Here is a 17,479-nt window from a genome sequence, read left to right as displayed (position 1 = left end):
CCTCTCAGAGCAAGGCGTTGACTTGCCACTGCGCAGACTTTGGGTTTCAGCTTCGGAGCCTCTGTTCCTTTCACCTCCTTCTTTTGCATTTGTAATTTCTCCTTTGGTAACTGCCCTAATTATTTTCCTGATGAAAACAGGGAATAAAAGATTTTAAAAAGCTGTAAGGTTTTTCCCAGGAAAACAGCAGCCCGACTGAAATACTGTGATTTGTGCACACATTTTAGGTTTCATCTGTCTGACCTACGGACAACTCTGGATATAAGAGTCAATGGAGCACCAAATCTGGTTATTAAACTTATTTCTATGAACAAAAAAGCCCATCATATTTGCTACAAAGGGCTTTTTAAGACACAAAACTTTTAAACATCCCTCCTACTCACCATGGCCACTTCAATCTTTGAACCAGAAGTGCCTTCTGTGAAAATTCCCATTTTATTTTTTATAGTTTATACAAAGTATTTTTGACTTAGTATGTGTATTTCCCCCTAGCAAATTACACTGTATTTATTTTCTCTTAAAGATTTCTTTGCATTTGCTACAATTATATGCATCAATGTCCCAAACATGCTATTTTCTGAAAACATAACATCACCCCCTTACCCTGCAACATGTGGCCTAATAAGACAGAAATGAAAGAAATGAAGTTTTGAAAAGTAATAGTACTCTTCATAGGCTTACAAACAACAATCGACTGTTCAGTTATTCCATGACACTAAGTGTCTGTAGGAGTTGACCGCAAAACGGCTTTGCTAAAACAAATCCACTCATGAGATATATGAATGTGGAACCTGAGGGAAAAAGAAGGAGGAAGGAAGGAAGAGGAGAAATAATGAAGTACTTCTAAGAGAGGCCACAAAATGAGCCAGGAAAAGCAAGCTTAATTTCTGTAGGATTAAATTTCCTTTATGGGGAATGTCACCACCAGAAAACATGTCAGGCCATAAACTGAAAAAGGCTGAATACCACTAACCTGCACAACAGTCAATTATAAAAAATAACTGTTTCTCATAGGGGAATATGACTAATAGATTTGTACAAAGGATTTAAATGAAAAGAGGATTAGAAAAGTAAACATTAATGCACTCTTACGATAGCTAGCAATTAGCATGATTTAGAGCAAGATCTAGGTCCTATGATAGTAGATTCCCTAAGCTGGTTCGTTCTTCACCTTAATTGGGGAAGCCAGAGGCATTCTGATAATCTTTTTCCCAATATTAAAGAGAGATAAATCCCTCATGTTCATTTCTGGGGTCACTGGAACAAGAAATTCCATACTTGGCTCTCCTCAGAAGTAAAAAAGCTGCAGAAAACTATCTACCTACCCTATAGTTAGGATCCATAGTAAAATGTGTTCTTTTTTCCAACAGAGATGAAGTTTCCCAACTACCAGCCCACGGAGCTCCAGCCATGATATCAATGTTCATCCAATTTTTCTTCCCGTTCACCCAATAGCCTCAACTTATGTCCAGACACCACCACTCGTGCAGCCGTACGTATATTCAATGCACCTGTCCATGTCCCCTGAGAGTAAGCTCCTCTAAGGGCATAGCCAAACTGGGGTTACACCAGCACTGAGACTGCAGGATGACCAGCAACATTTCTGTTTATTCCCTGTCACGCACACAAAACAGGGGCACCGCTTGACTGTTAGACTGCTTTTGCACAGCTAGGAGCTAAAGGAAAGCTTGACTTGTGAGCAGAACCGATCGAACAGGGGCACCGCTTGACTGTTAGACTGCATTTGCACAGCTAGGAGCTAAAGGAAAACTTGACTTGTGAGCAGAACCGATCAGTATACATAAAAACCAGGCCCTCCAAATACTATTTTTTGCATTCGCTTCTTCAGCAAACCTGCCTTTAGGGACACTCTGTTACTTCTGAGTATAAACAAGAAAAAAACAGGAGTAAAATTGCCTTTTTTTCTGCTACCTTTATAGCTGAAGAGTAATTACTGGTGCATTTCCTAGGAAACAGCAGTCTAATTATAGTAAGTACGCTCTTAAATGAAGGCTGTTTCTAACCCTGGGAAGTTTGAGGCTGATGCAGAATGCTGGAGAAACTCAAAAGAAAATCCATCCAACCATATACAGCTGTTACCGATTTATCAGTTTCCAAAAGAAAAGGCTTTACCCGATCTTTCTAGGTCTGCTGAAGACTGACTTATGCCCATTTGTGGAGGGGACTGATACATCTGGCCTTTTTTCTTCATTCTCTTGAGGTTGATCTTTAAATGTTCTTCCTTCATCCTTACTGGAAACCGTATCTTCAGTGGAGGGAGAAAGAAAAAAAAAAAGTGAATGTTTGCACAAAAAAAGGCAGCACGTATCAAATAACCTACAAAAATAGATTTTCCATTTTTCAGTATTAAATAAAACCATATGATAAATATCATGGAAAAAAAAACACCTTGGGGGGTTCTTTGGCTTTTCCTTTTAATAAAAGAAAATAAAACTTTAAGTAGCCTGAAATGTTTCTCATTATCAACTTGTCTTGAACTATCCTTCTGAATTTATCACTGACAATATTTAATAACCAAAGGACCTGAAATATAGTTTTGCAGAGTACAGTATTTTCTGTGTTAAATGAAAGAATGTTTTCCGAATTAAAATGTTTGTTCAACTAGGAGCAAGGTGTGGGAAAAATGGCTTAAATACATTTTTTAATGTATCTATCAAAGTAACAAATCACAAAATACCCAATTTAACGGACTGCATAACATCAAAACCCAAAGAATGTTAAATACTTGCTAGTTTGACAGCTTCTGAAGCACAGCAACATTGGGAAGATCAGCAGTTTGCCAAGCAGTATGTGTGCACCAGGCATTTTTCCAGTGGCAGTAAACCTCTCCCTACAAACTGCCCATACCCATCGCCTTCCTACTGACCGTGATAAATGCTACATCTGAAAACAGACGACCTAAATAACAGCTTCTGTGTGCAAAGTGAAGCACTTAAGATAGAAACATCAGCATTCAGGACAAACTTCTCTTTCTCAGACCAGTGGTACCACGCAAGGTAGCACGGCAGCTCACAGACCTGGTACGCTTGCTGTGCTTGGTCAAGACAGCCAGACTGTTCACTGTACCTAAAAGTGCAGGTGCAATTTATTGGAGATATGCGGGCAAAATGAAAGTCAAGTGAGAACTGAGAAGTACCAAGTAGTCTGGATGTAGCCCATGCTCCAGCATATAGCACAGGACCTAACATTTATCTTTCTCAGTCAAAGTTGAAAAAGAAAAATGGACTTTTTTAATTTTTTTTTTTTTTTTTTTAAACACACCTCCATCACAAATAAGAGAGCCAAAGGAAAAAAAAAAAGAAAAAAAAGGCTGGGTTTAGACCTCTGCATACAGCCAAACTTCCTGGCAGGAACCAAGAATGAACTTTTAGAGCCCCTGCTTCTGGCCTTGCAGCTGAATAATATTGCTCACTTGTTCGGAGAGCGCGATTTGAAGCAGCTCTCTATCTCCACAGAGATACTTCTTCATTCATCTATACCTTACCTTCCCTATATATTAATCATTCACAAATCACAGCATAGTAATACCCAAATACGAAATGAAGATTAAAATACTGATTATACTTACACCTTCAACAGCGAAGAATTCAAGTCAAACACTCTGGAAAGAAGGTTTGAATGTATTAAGCACAAGCAAATCTCTCTCTTGCGGTCCCTACCTGGGAATTTCCGTAGGATAGACTGTCTGACAACATCAGTTCCAAGGAGATTTGATTGTTTGAAGCGCTTTGCTCTCTCTTCAAAAAACCATTCTCCTGTCACTATCCGTAGCTGACTATATGGGAAAATGAAAAAATCCAGAGACACGTGCACATTAACAAACTCGGCCAACCAAAGCTGCTGCTTAAACCCTCAAGTCATCATTCAAGTATCATGCTCACAAACTCTGGGCAACATTTGCACAGTTCAAAATAAAGAGTAAAAAGATCGATTGCAAAGCCTGGGATAGTAGGACATGCAGCAGAAAAATAATACCGTCTTGCTTTTGTGAATGAAAAATAATTTTCAGCAGATGGAAATTTACTTGGCAAAAAAGTGTTTCAACCACTTTTACCAGATTTCCATAGAAAACACGTACCATACTATCTCCCTAGTCCTTTGGACAGTGAACTACTCAACCTCACAGTTTTCATCATCTCCAAAACGACAAGAGATGTAGAAAACACAACAGTGGGTGAAGGGAGAAAAGCTCCTGCCAGCCGAGTCAGCAGTTCATGGCCCCAACCTGGTTATATACAGGTTGCTGTGAGCCTAGGTATATTTTTAATCTCTACATTTCGTATGCTGTCATTATGTGTAGTGTCTTCACACGACAGTGCCGTCGTGTCGGAGGAATTACCTGTGTGTCGGAGGTTCAGAGCAATGAACTTCTGTCTTTGCTACTGTTCTGGAAAACGCTGCTTTTTCTGGTTTCAAATTCTCTTACCTATACTAGCAAGAAAGAAATCCTGTACTGGCATTGCTGTCTTCTATAGGTATACTTTTATGCTGATTTTTAGCCTTTTCCTGAATTAGTTTCATTATGTTAAAACATCACAATTTCTACTGCCTCACTACACACAGTTGGTAGCAAAAAGCTACTAATCATGAATACTCAAATAAAAAGCAAATAAACAAACTAAAAAAAACCCCAAAACACAGCAACCCACAACATTAAAAACTGATTTAGCTCCAGACATGTTCCTGCTTACTTTATGGTCAATAAGAAAACTTATTTTCAAATCTATACCAGAAAAGAAATCATCTAGTCTCTTGGGCATGAAAACTGCTACAGATGGATTTAGAGCACTGATCAATATCTTAGCTATTAAATTACTTTTGAGTCATGCCTGAGTGGAGAGTCTTACTTGGGAAAATACTAAAAATTACAGAACAGGATCCTGCCATTGGTAAAAAGACCCTAACATCATCAGCTCTTTCTAACCTATTAATGAATCATGCACCTTTGCATGAGTCATTAAAAAAATTTTTAAAAAAACAAAATCCAAAACATGCCCACAAGCATAGAAATAGAAGATTATTGCCTTATTTTGTGGTTGCAGACTCCTAGTGACAAAAGCCCCTGTAATTCATCACCACAATCAGTCAGTCATTCTGCAAGGCATTAAATAAAATCTCTACATTTCCACTCAGAATTTTTAGATTACTTTTGTTAGACACAAACACTGGAAAGTATTGATTGGATTAGAAACCATGCACGGTCTGGCTAACATGAAAAACAGTTTTTCCCTGAATGTGTATTTTCACAATTCATTTACAGCACGCACTTCTCTGTGCAGTTATCTTTATACCAAGATTTACAGCAAGCTTAACAATTTATATCAAACCATAAACCTTTCAGATCTTTGACTACGCCATCATATTCCATTGCAATACAAATGACATAGCACATTGCAGTATGAACTACACGGTTCCTTATTTTTTTTTTTTCCCCTCAGTTACTCCCAGGTTTGACAACAAAATGCCACAAGTGCAGTTTTCCCCTTGGACAGAGATTTTATTCATCCATAATATCTTACCAGTAACACTTAACCTGGTCAAGGTCAGACAGGACACCCCCTTATCCAGACAAGCACCTTCACCCTTCTCCAAGCTCAGGACAATCTGAAGGAGAAGGTGTCACCGCGGCCGGGGTTTCAGCAGGGTGGGAGGCTGCCCCACATACAGCTACAGGCTTTTACAAGCAAAAACTTGTCATTATTTCCACCCCCAACCCTGAATTGTGCCACCTGCCCGGGCTGCTGTGGTTGATGGTGGGGCAGCCCTTTGCCACAAGGTCCCCAGAGAGCCATCTCCTACGTTTTCTGGCCAGACATGAACAGTGATACGGGAAAGAAAATCTCTCTGGTGCCTCCTGCATCACGAGTGCCCAGGGGACTTCAGCCTGGAGGGAAACAGTGGCTGAGATCAGCATGTGTGCCTGTTTTACCATATATTAGTCTTAGAATTTGATGGGGAGATTCAGCCTTACAGTAGCAGGATCAAGGGCTCAAGGAGACTCCTGGGGACTGGAGAGATCGAAGGAGCTGCAGCTGAGGGAAGGATGGTTGGGGAGGCTGAGGGAGGAGGCTGGGAAGGATGGATGGAGGGCTGCTGGGTTGTGCAAGGAAGGATCAGCGAGGGTTCTGTTGGTGGAGGGAGGAGGTCTTCCCCCCAGCATCCATCCCTGGGAAAGGGTTTTCCTCTCCCTCTCCACTCCACTGTGGTATGGGTCACCCACACCCTTAGAGCTCACCAGCAGTCTTCCTCTTTCTGTCCGCACTCCATTCCATGCCATCTGAACCTCTCCTGCTTCTCCCTCTGGGACCAAAGCAGCCTGCAAGATGGGAAGGGCTGGCACCTGGCTGGGAGCAAGGATGGAGTACTGTGGAGAAGGACGTTCTCCCCCTCTTGCCGTCCCCTTGTAGTTATAACTACTGACCCCATACTTCTCTTCCTTGCAGCTGCATAAATCTGTGCAGGGAAGAGCTAGGTTAGTCTATTTGGGCAACAACTGTCAATCTCCGTATCTTCTGGCAAAGGATAAATCAGCAATTTACTTCTCTTACTAATCTCTCTCTGCAGGCTGTAACCTGCCACCATGAAATAGTCCCTAATTCCATAATTGGTGCCCTCTTGCTTAGCCAAGGAAGTTCGAGGTCATTGCTGCGTGCGCTGACCAACACAAAGCGGACCCCAAAGAAAGAGGAGGGTGTGAACAATCCCTTTTGCAGGCCTGAGTGGGCAAGGGAACATGACAGCTGCTACACCGATGGAGATGAACCATCTGCTGGTTCAGCCTATGATGGTAAACTGAATTGGCCATCTTCTTCATCGGGCGGTATAAGATCCACATTTTAAACTGAGGTGCCAACTCCTTGGCTGGGCTACTTTGGGGACACCCACCCCCATTCTGCTCGGACTTCAAGAGAACTAGATTTGAGGTAAACCACAGACAACTCCCTCAACTGAGGCACGAAACACAGCAAATAAAGGGGATATTGCCTTGTTTTAGTCAAGTGCTTCACCTCTCTAGCCAGTCCTGAAAAAACAACAGCCATCAATAGCCAGCCATTGCGAGCGTCACATGAAACAAGGCTAGAGACCTCAACCTTCACTTCAGACCTTCATCCTTATTATCAGTGTTACTGTCAATCTTGGGATCCTGACTTCATCTGGCAGTCCTCTTTTGCAAAAATGTCCTTACCCAACAGATCACCTCTACAAAAATATCACATTCTAATGAAATAAGTGGAAAACCCCTAAGCTTCACAGCTTTGAATTTCTAGTGCACTAATATTGGATATGTTTTTCGTGTATACTGAACAATTCACAGGAAGACTAGTGTTTGTCTTATCTTAATAATTCACACACGTCAGAAGTACCTATTACAACAATTTTTGTTCTGCACATAAATAGAAATGAATTCAGATTAAATGATTGCCTAAGTCTCTGACTTGAAGTTTGAGTTTCATAATTGCATTTGACATTCTGAATCAAAAATCGAAGAGCGAGACCTAAACAGTCTTATTTTCATGCATTTATAATTATGACAAAGGAAGACTGTCTTTCCTACTGAGATAGCACATTTCTTCTATTTCTACCCTTCCTATCAAAATGTTTCAGTGAGAAAAGAAACAAGGGCGTTTAACTCAAGAGTACGTTAAATCAGTGCTTGCAGGTTTGGTTTTTCTTGTTTTTAAAATGGGTCCAAGGCCCGTACTGCCTGTAAATCAGGGCATGCACATGCATTTACTTTACTTCCCTTTCTCAGTCAGCACGTAGGGTACAAATTAAAAAATACGTGTGTGTTCTATCAAAACAGTGTTTAGACTGGCCTTCCAAGGTGTGCAACAGATGCTGAAGTCAGCAGCTTTAGAAAGAAGGAAATCAGTGTTATAAATTGTAATAGCAGCAATTTTTACATGATTGCTCTTTCCTATACTCAAAACGGCTAGGGAAATTTTGAAGAAAAATCACGTTCAAGCGGCTATGTTTAGTACTAAATACTTTGGATATCTGCTAAAGACCTTATACATTAATTACTGATCCACTTACATCATCATGTGAGAGAGAGTACGTTACGATTCCATGCTTCTCCTCCCTCTATGATCTCCTACTAAACAGATTAACTTCACTAACGTGTTGCTCAGTTTAAAAACGGAACATAATCTGTAGCCTATCCCTGCCAAAAACTCAGCTTCTTATTTTCCACTCTCATTTTTGCCAAACACTTCATGGTTAAGTGCCCAATTATTAAATTAAATTTAAGATGGAAAGCTGCAATTGTTAGTTTTAACCATTTCTTTTGGGAAAAAAACTCAAATTGGTAAAACAGTTTCACTATCCATTTGACCATCCAGCCTAACCCACATCCACAGTAAAGGAGAGAGATTTAGTCTAGCTTCCTTTCCATCTCCTGTTCCTCAAGTTATTTTACTTCCTTCTTGGGAGTAAAATTTGGAAAAAGATGGCAAGACCAAAGGCTGGATAAAATGCAGTCTATACCTGAACATACTGAGACATACGCACTCATCTTGGTACGTATTCAATTCCACAGACTCTTTTCCATAACAAATTAATTCCAGAGTAATTTTTAACATGTCGTGATGTTATTAAATAGAATTTTTTGACCCTATTAAGAGAAGGCAAACTTGCTTAGAAGTTACTAAAATGAAATTATAAGAAACCTGAAAAGCAGTTGCATATTAAAACATTTGAAATGCCTCTATATTTAGGCTCCTAATGGGAATAGATGTTACTAAGATACCAATGAATTTTCATGACACTTCAAGACAACATAATTATTTCAAAGATGAATATAAATTTCCCATTACTGCTTTGTTCATCTGTAATAACTTGGGCCACCTAGGCATTTTAACTTGCTGAAGAACGCAATCAAAATAAAGGCATTGTTCTGAGATATCTAGACATATTCATAATGAGAAATACCGACGGCATCAAGATGTAAAATCAGCTTGTCAGCAGACTGCTTGAAGAACTTGATTTCCCTCAACCTATTGATCATTTTAGATGCCAAATTTAAAACACAAACTGATCACATTTTTAGAAGATGCAGGGTAAAAAGTGACTTTAATGGAAAGTTTCTCTTTTAGCACCTATGTTTGAAAGCTCCTGCTGACCTCGGTACCTTGTACGCAGGGAATGGAGCAGAAAGGTTCCTCTTTCATCAAATGCATCGCCACATACAGGCTCAATTTACCTTATTAAATACTACAACAAGGTGACCATCAAACACACAGTCACATAAATAAAGACTATCTTGTCCTCTGCCCTCAGTAACTGCAGCACTAAGAATGTGGCAGAAGACTTAACTCTAACCCTTCTTGACCTTTAAATGCTTTATCTTGCAACTTTATATTCTAGCTGGTAATAACTCTCATGGCAGAGGGAAACAGGAATTAAAGTCATTAACTTAATCGGCTCCTCCTTCAAATGTAATCCAAAAGTCTAAAAAAACCCTGATTTTCCCTGCATTTCTTGCTTAAGTGAGAGGAAAGCGGAACCGAAAGAATTTAAACTAGAACTATCCGCAATGATTTAACTGAAATACCTCTCAAACTTTCATCTCTACACTGCCCACACAGAAGATAATCTCTCTGCGTACTCCCAGCAGTGTAAAAGGCATTTTACAGGTCACTAACTGTCACTATAGTCTTGCAAAAACACTGCATATGAACAAAAAGAAAGGAGAGAGAAATTTCAATTTAATAAAGATACCCAACACCAACAAAACTTCAGCACTTGCAAAGTTTAGCATTTTGCAAGCAAATTACATCACGGTTTGTAAAAACTTAAAGGCAGGCTTCAACCTGAATGAATTTTCAAGATGATTGCTGAGACCACTGCTTGGCATACAGAATTGCAGCGCAATCACAAGCAGCAGAAGCGGCAAATGTTTTAAGAAGTTACCACATCCATCTTTCGGCCCCCAAACAGGACCATCTTTACCGATGTCGTCATTCCTGAGAGAGGTTCATCCAACCTGTTTTTAAAACGAGATTCTGCAACCTCTCCAAGTTACATCAATATTCATTCCACCTAACCTAAATCCTTTCACTGCAATTTAAGTATCACATCACTCTTCTTATCCAAAGTGAGTACATCGAACAGCCTCTATGCCTCCTCCATGCAGCTGCCTTTTGTAGATTTAAAACTCAGTTATTTTCAGTTTTCTCTTGCCTAGGCCAAACGCTTCTGACTCCTTCCATTTCTCTGGACAGACTGTGCGCTAGGCTTGCGATCTTCATTTTCTGCTGCTTTCTCCAGTTGGTCAACATGAAGCGCCCTACGCAAAACTGGGCAGCTACTTTACATAAAACAAGATTGCATCATGTATTTTACCAGCCATAATTCCGCTTGTACATCCCTGCGTGATGCTGGACTTTTCTACAGCAGAAAACACTGTTGCTTCATTTTCAGCTTTTCATTCAGTACAATACCCAGATCCTTTCCTAAGGAACACCTGCATAAGCTGTTTTTATCCTCATTCTATGTTTCTGCAGCTGTGTTTTTCCCAATCCACATGCCCGTAGGGATCCACCACTTGCTTTTTTTTTTTTTTTTCAAACCACTTCTCTAAATTGCAAGCATCACTTTGAATCCTAATTGTGTCCTTCAGTATGCCTGCAGCACATCTCAGTTTTATGTCACCTGCATATTCATCTGCTGCATCGTCGAAGTCCTTAACTAAAACACCAGTAAAAAGCCAGGAAAGATTCTGCTCTATACCACTGGGTCAGTTTGGTTGTTTGTTGTTTGGTTGGGTTTTTTTGGTTTGTTGTGGGGGTTTTGGGGGTTTTTGGGGGGGCTGGGAGGGCAGTGGTGTTTGTTGTTGTTGTTGGGGTTTTTTTGACAGTGAAATGTCCAATAACTACTCTGAGAATGGAGCTTTATAATTTTGCAGGCAGGTCTGCAATCACACTGACAGGATTTATTCCAGGGCATAGCTCTCCTTGTTTATCAACTTATCAGAACAGCACGACAGAAAGTACCAAAAGGTTCACTCAAGTCAAGTTATTAGACACCAACAGATCCTCGTCTATTCATGAGGTCTGTCACCCTATCAAAGGAGGAAATTATATTGGTTTTGACATTATTTGTTCTTGAGCCAGCTCTTACTCATCGTCCTGTCATCTTCTCTCGGCTTTCAAACAGCACAGCAATCATTCGTTTCAGTATTTTTAGAGAAATCAAAGGTAACTTGACCAACAAATCCCTTGTTCTTCCCTTCTTCATTTTTAAAGAGTAGTACTGTGTTTGCCATTCTCCACTCTGTCATCTCACCTGCGCCCCATCATTTCTGAAAGGACAGCACTGAGTTCGCCTCAGGAACTGGCTGAAGCAAACTACAAGGAGCTCAGCCAGGCCCCTACCAATTTAACATCATTTCTCAAAATCAAGCACTTGAACATGTTTTATCTTAAGAATAGATGAGACATTGTCCTCTGGAGGCATCCCCACTGGCTGCAGAGGAAGTTAAGGTGTCTAGCTAAAAGCAGACATTAAACTTGTAAAACTAAGGTTAGAAGACACAAACCCTAACCTCCATGTCCTGCTGTATTAAGTTTTCGCTAACTGCCTAGGTAGCCAAAGTCTGACGTAACTAGCAATTTCAGTTCACTCTGATACAATTTACAAAAAGTCTTCTTTTCCTGATTTTATTAGTTTGATGGTCTGTAAAAAAAGAAAATCCATCTGAAATCACTCTGATTCTTTCCCCCTTTAACATGATTATTTTATCACGTCTTTTTCTTATAGCATCCAGTTCTTACACCAGGATACATAGCTGAGTTTTATTGCCCAATACATTTCTCCTTTCCTTTGTGGTTATCACACTGAGTCAAGCTACAAAATCCCACGTTACGATACCAGTCAAGTGAATTATTCTTCCAAGCATATACGAAGTAAATATCTTTGAACAAATAACATCTTTTTTGGTTTATTCAGTTGATATCCTGTGTTATAATACCGATTCTCTGCTTCTCAGCACTGTGATCTGCTACCCTTATCCTCCATTCCCCATGCTCAATGTTCCAACAGCGAGAAAAGTGAAGATTAATCTACCACCTTTCGGCATGGCACACCATGGCACAACCTACTTTAGAACACTCTAATACAGACATTATAAATACAGCCCTCTCCCTTCACGAGGGGGTGTTGAGTTACTACAAGCACAGAAAAAGACAAGGACAGAGACATGGCTTGAAGTGCTCGGACTCACAATTTTTACATCTTTCCTTACAAATCCACCTACCACTTCAGTCAGAACATACAGACCTCATCTGTTCTTCACTGGGTTTTGTTAATTTTGAATTACTTGATTCCTACATTTATGTCTCCATAATGTGAATAGATTGTCATTGGGTTGTAACTCATTTTCTGTCTTTGATTTCAGAGTACTTCCCACCAACAACTGAGTACCTGTGATGTTTGTAGCTTTCTTTAGAAAGCAAGCTAGTTGAAACAGGCCTGGAACTCGGGGGAAAAAAAAAAAAAAAAAAAAAGATACTGCAAAATAGTACAGCAAATAACACCACCAGATCAGCCTTTTCCCTTGTGTACTTGTTATGCATATGCTTTTGTACTGAGGGGATGTAAAACAGTAACACCAGCACAAAATTACTTATTCAGTGGTAGGCTCTAAACATATTTATGAAAGTTGCACAACTTACGCAATCTTGGCACACACCGAGCACTTCCACTGCCCATCAGCTCCCACGACACGACACTTGTTGCAAACTCGAAGTTTGCAGGTTTGGCACAGGTCTCCTCTGTCAAAGATTAAGCCCAGGCTTTTCTGACAGCGAACACAGACCCTGCTATTATCCTGTTGACAATGACGGTTTCCACCTTTTCTTCTCACTTCCAGAAGTTCATTTTTCAATTTCCTAGGAGAAAATAAAAACTTTTAATTTGGAGATACAACTCAATGATCTGTAAGAAGGTTTTAATAGATTAAGATTTAGCGCGAAAAACTACAAAACACAAATAAGTACAATGCAATTTTTTTTTATATATTTGCTGTATTTTTTGACACACATATGCCAAAGAAAAATAAATCTATCATCCACCTCGCAGACATGCAGTCAAGAGGAAAATCTTGTGGCAGACCAGCACAAGTAACTGCAGACAGCTGAGCAGTTCTGGACAACTGGTAAACCATCTTTGCTTGTCTCTCATCAACAATTCAAGTCATGCTGAGCCCAGCTTGATGGCAGCTCAAAATTGGGACTACGCTGTGCATCCGCAGAAGGAAAAGAAGAAAATCTGTCCTGTAATTAGCGCGCATTTAGTACTATGCCAGTGTAGAGTTAGCTAGGAACGCATATGCAATTCTGCATCAGTTACTGAAAGCCTAAAAAAAAAAATCCCAAACCAAAACATCTAAATAGGCAGTGGTGTTATGCTGTGATGCCACAATTTAAAAAAAAAAAAAAAAAAAAAGAGGAGAATGTCAGTTTAAATAATGTGACTTACAGACTACCAGTTCTGCCACTGACTCTGCAGGATAAAGATATTTCCATTTAAGACCTAATTTTTAAGGCTGCAATTTCAATGGTGCACGAATTGGGTCCTTAACAAGAAAATAACCACAAGTGAGATGTAACTACTGTATTTCCAACAGCAAAACAAGGAATTTGAAGAGAAGGAGTCAGGAAGGATGACAGGAGAGGCAGTTTTCTATGCCTGTCTTCCCAAACCAAGGACCCAAGCAGGACCCATCATAACGCAAACCTCTCGCTAATAGCTCTTGGTACTTCGATTCCTGACCTCAGCTCCAGAGCTTTGCCTCCCATGCCACAGCCTCTAGCTCTTACCCCTCCCACCCCAGCCCACAGAAGCACCTAGGTTAGAAGGGAATTTGGAGGTCACCTAGTCTAAACTCTCAGCCAAAGCAGGGTCAACCAGACTGGGTTGATCAAGGCTTTGTCCAACTGAATCCTGAGTAACAAAGTAACTCCAAGTAAAGAAAGCAAAGAGTCTACAATATCTAATGACACCTGTTCCAGAATCTGACTAACTTTATGTTTTTATCAAAAAAAAAAAAAGCCTTCCTAATATCTAACCAGAATCTCCCACATTCCAACTTGTTCCCATTGCCTCTTCTCCTTTCACTGTGTACCTCCGCAAAGAAGCCTGCCTCCACTTTTTCTATACCGCCACACTAAGGCCTTGAAGACAGCAATCACGTCTTTCCTTTACCTTCTCTTCTGAAGGCTAAGCAAACTCACTTTCCCTGGCCTCTCCTTCTATGTCATGTGCTCCATTTATCAAACCATCTTGATGGCCCTCCATTGAACATGCTCCAATATGTCAATGCCCCTCCTGTTCTGGGGAGCCCCAAACTGCAACTGTATTCCAGATGTAGTCTCACAATTGCTGAATAGCGGGGATAATCACAGGCCTCAATTGCTAACAGAGTCCTGTACGTGGTCAAAATTGTTATGTCCTCTCCACACTTCTCAGCTGAAGCTCCATCCACTCAACTCCCAGGGCTCCTCTTCTCATCCATCTCAGCCTTTTCAATAAATAACTTACAGGTCCCCTGCTCTCTCCAGGCTCTTTCCTGATCACCCCCCCAAATCCCTCCTTATCTTAAGCTCCTCCATCCTTTCAAACCCTTCCTGCACTCCACCCTACCCCAGAACACCTCCTCCCCAGGGCCCCAGCTCAGCAGCTGCCAAGATCTTCCAGTTTTACATGTCGGGGTGTTGCTGTGTCCCCATTACCCCACCCTTCCTTACGCTCTCTTCCATGCACTGCCATCAGCCAAGAGCCTCCAGGGTCTTTCTGTCATGAAGCACTCCAGCTCACTGAAATCACAATCTCTGCATACACATAGATGCTTTAAGGAGGATTTTAAAAATAAAAACCCAAAACTTGCTACCAGCTTCACCTAAAGATCAATAAAAAGGTGTCAGGAAGAAAAACACCGGGAAGATAAAACCCATAAAAGATTACAGGTTGCAGTGCAGTGAAGGAGGCCGGGAACATTGCTTAGGCCACTGGGGATGAAGCTCTGACAGAATTAGGTTATTTGTGGATACATCGCCTCGCTAAAAGGTTGGCTAGCATTCTGCTTCCCACTGGGATCCCATGAGCAACAGCTGCTCTGCAGCCACCTGGCCTGTGGATGCTCAACCTCTGACAGCTTTTGAAAAAGGGTATGTCCAATCCCTCCAGGCAGCGACTACAAATCCCGTCAAGGGTTTTCCTCTGCTGGCCTCTAGCCAAAAGTGATTTCTTCATTCTGCTTTGGACCCTTCTCCCACATTCAATCCAAACAGCCTTGGTCTCATGTCATAGCCTTCAAAAGTCTGTCCAGGCTTCATGAGCTCTCTTGGTACTTCACTAACTGTTCTTGCAGTTTATTGATTGCATCTTACATCTACCTACTTTCTGCAGAGATACACCTAGTTACAGGTACATGTCCATTTTCTTCTTCTGTCAATCAGCCAGTTCCAAATGCAGATAGGTGATTTGCACTACAGCAACTGCCAACTGCCCTGCAATATCGCCGTGGTGCACAGGGAAGGCAGATGATCACCACTTTTGCCACCCCCTCCTTGGATCTACCTCCTAAACAAGCTTGCCTTCAAATAGCAAAAAAAAAATCAATTTATCTGCTTCTTCTGGACTGAGAACTAAAGGCAACCCCCCGCCCCCTGCTAGCAGAACGCTCTCAATCACACTATTCTAAAAGAGATACCACATCTATCCACTTGAACAACAAGTGCTTTCGGTGCTTGTGAAGACATCTAATTACCACTGAGGTTATGGTCACTTATATTTCACTAAATATCAAACAACGTTCACAAAACGCTTGATGCACACCCTCTCAGCAGTGTGAATTTGTCAGAGACAAAGTACAGTGCTACATGGCCCTTTTATTTTAGTACAGCCACTTTTAGTACCAACCGATCTTAGGGAAATTTGTTAAGATCGGATCGTGCTCTCACACATTGAGAGGTACTGCATCACTTTCCAGGTTCACCTCCAAAGCCCTCCCCATCACAGCTGAGTGTCCTTCTTCACCAGGAATTCTTAATCCGGCCAATACTTGGTGCTTCTGTCCCTCTCATCTACTGTCTGTCTTCCTGGAGCTTGCTGCAGCCATCCACCTGCCTTCGTGCTGGGTCCACCCAGCGAACAGTGCTCAGAGATGCAACAGGGAACACCACTGTCAAGAGACTTTCAAGCATGGAAAATGCAGACCCAAGAAAAAGAAGCAGATCCAGTTTGCACTTGCCACCTGGATCACCACCTTCAGCTGCACCCACAAATTTCTGTTCTACCTTCCCTCTGGGAGCTGACAGTAGACAAGGACACAGGGTCCAACCGGAGACCTGGGACTTCTCCTTGCTTCCATGTGGCCTCTTCAGCATTTCATCCACTCCACTCTTCCTACTCACTTCTCACAGGTCAACTCAAACAGTTGGTCTAACTTACTGGTACAGAGGTGACAGCTATGGTTTATGTCCAAGTACAACAAGCAAACACTAACAGATTCAGCCTTACTCAGCTTCCCCGCACAAAACTCTCTGTGCATCTGTACTGGGTTTACGTGGCAAGGTTTTGGCAGCTGGGGGTCTTCAAGGGGGGCCTCCGAGACGAAATCAGGGGCTGTGCTTTTGCAGGCGGAGCTGGTTCCAGCTGGCACCAAAACAGACCCAACGCTGGCCAAAGCTGAGCCCATCAGCAATACCAGCCGCACTTCTGTGACAACATATTTAAGAAAGGGGGAAAATGCTGCACAGCAGCTGAGAGAGAGAGGAGTGAGGAAAATGTGACACCACGTCAGTGAAGAAGGAAGAAGAGAAGGTGCTCCAGGTGCCAGAGCAGAGATTCCCCTACAGCCCACAGAGAAGACCACGGTGAAGCAGGTGGTCTCCCTGCAGCCCACGGAGGACCACACCGGAGCAGATCTCCATGCTGCAGTTCGTGGAGGACCCCACGCCAGAGCAGGTGAGCATGCCCTGAAGGAAGCTGCAAGCCCATGGAGAGCTCCTGCTAGAGCAGGGTCCTGCCAAGCACTGCATCCCATGGGGAACCCACACAGGAGCAGTCTGTTCCTGAAGGACTATACCCCCGTGGAAAGGGCCTGTGCTGGAACAGGGGAAAAGCATGAGGAGGAACGAGTGGCAGAGAAAAAGCGTTACGAACCGACCGCAACCCTCTTTCCCCATCTCAGTATCTCCTCCAAATTCAATCAAATTCCCTCCAATGCCTGACACAATATTTGGAAAGTAACAGTAAATATTATAGACAGTTCACAAAAGGATGAGCTATTACCAATTTCCGTTGAGCTCTCCTTGCATTGTAAAATCTAGCCATTTGAGTACCTGAAGTACTTTTCAGTTTCTTATTTTATAAGCACAGATTTTTGCATTTTGCTTATGTAATAGATCTGTATGATAAAAACTGGAATATCCAAGTATGAAGGTGACAATGAAAG

At 41.6% G+C, this 17,479-nt stretch overlaps 1 protein-coding gene across 1 annotated transcript in view; it reads right to left on the bottom strand.

The window, feature by feature from the left end:
- SYTL5 (synaptotagmin-like 5) overlaps positions 1 to 17,479 on the bottom strand; it is a 52,494-nt gene that overhangs the window by 30,372 nt on the left and 4,643 nt on the right. Inside the window, exons 2-5 of the mRNA XM_009698125.1 lie at positions 12,696 to 12,911; positions 3,681 to 3,796; positions 2,134 to 2,266; positions 2 to 127 (exon numbers count right to left, since the gene is read on the bottom strand). Of these exons, the coding sequence (XP_009696427.1) occupies positions 2 to 127; positions 2,134 to 2,266; positions 3,681 to 3,796; positions 12,696 to 12,911 (591 nt within the window). The remainder of the gene's footprint in view (position 1; positions 128 to 2,133; positions 2,267 to 3,680; positions 3,797 to 12,695; positions 12,912 to 17,479) is intronic.

The sequence above is a fragment of the Cariama cristata genome, unplaced genomic scaffold (assembly GCF_000690535.1).
Source record: "Cariama cristata isolate BGI_N322 unplaced genomic scaffold, ASM69053v1 scaffold3674, whole genome shotgun sequence".
Taxonomy (NCBI): Eukaryota; Metazoa; Chordata; class Aves; order Cariamiformes; family Cariamidae; genus Cariama; species Cariama cristata.
Note: the sequence above shows the minus strand (reverse complement) of the source record. Positions and strands in the feature narration are given on the sequence as shown.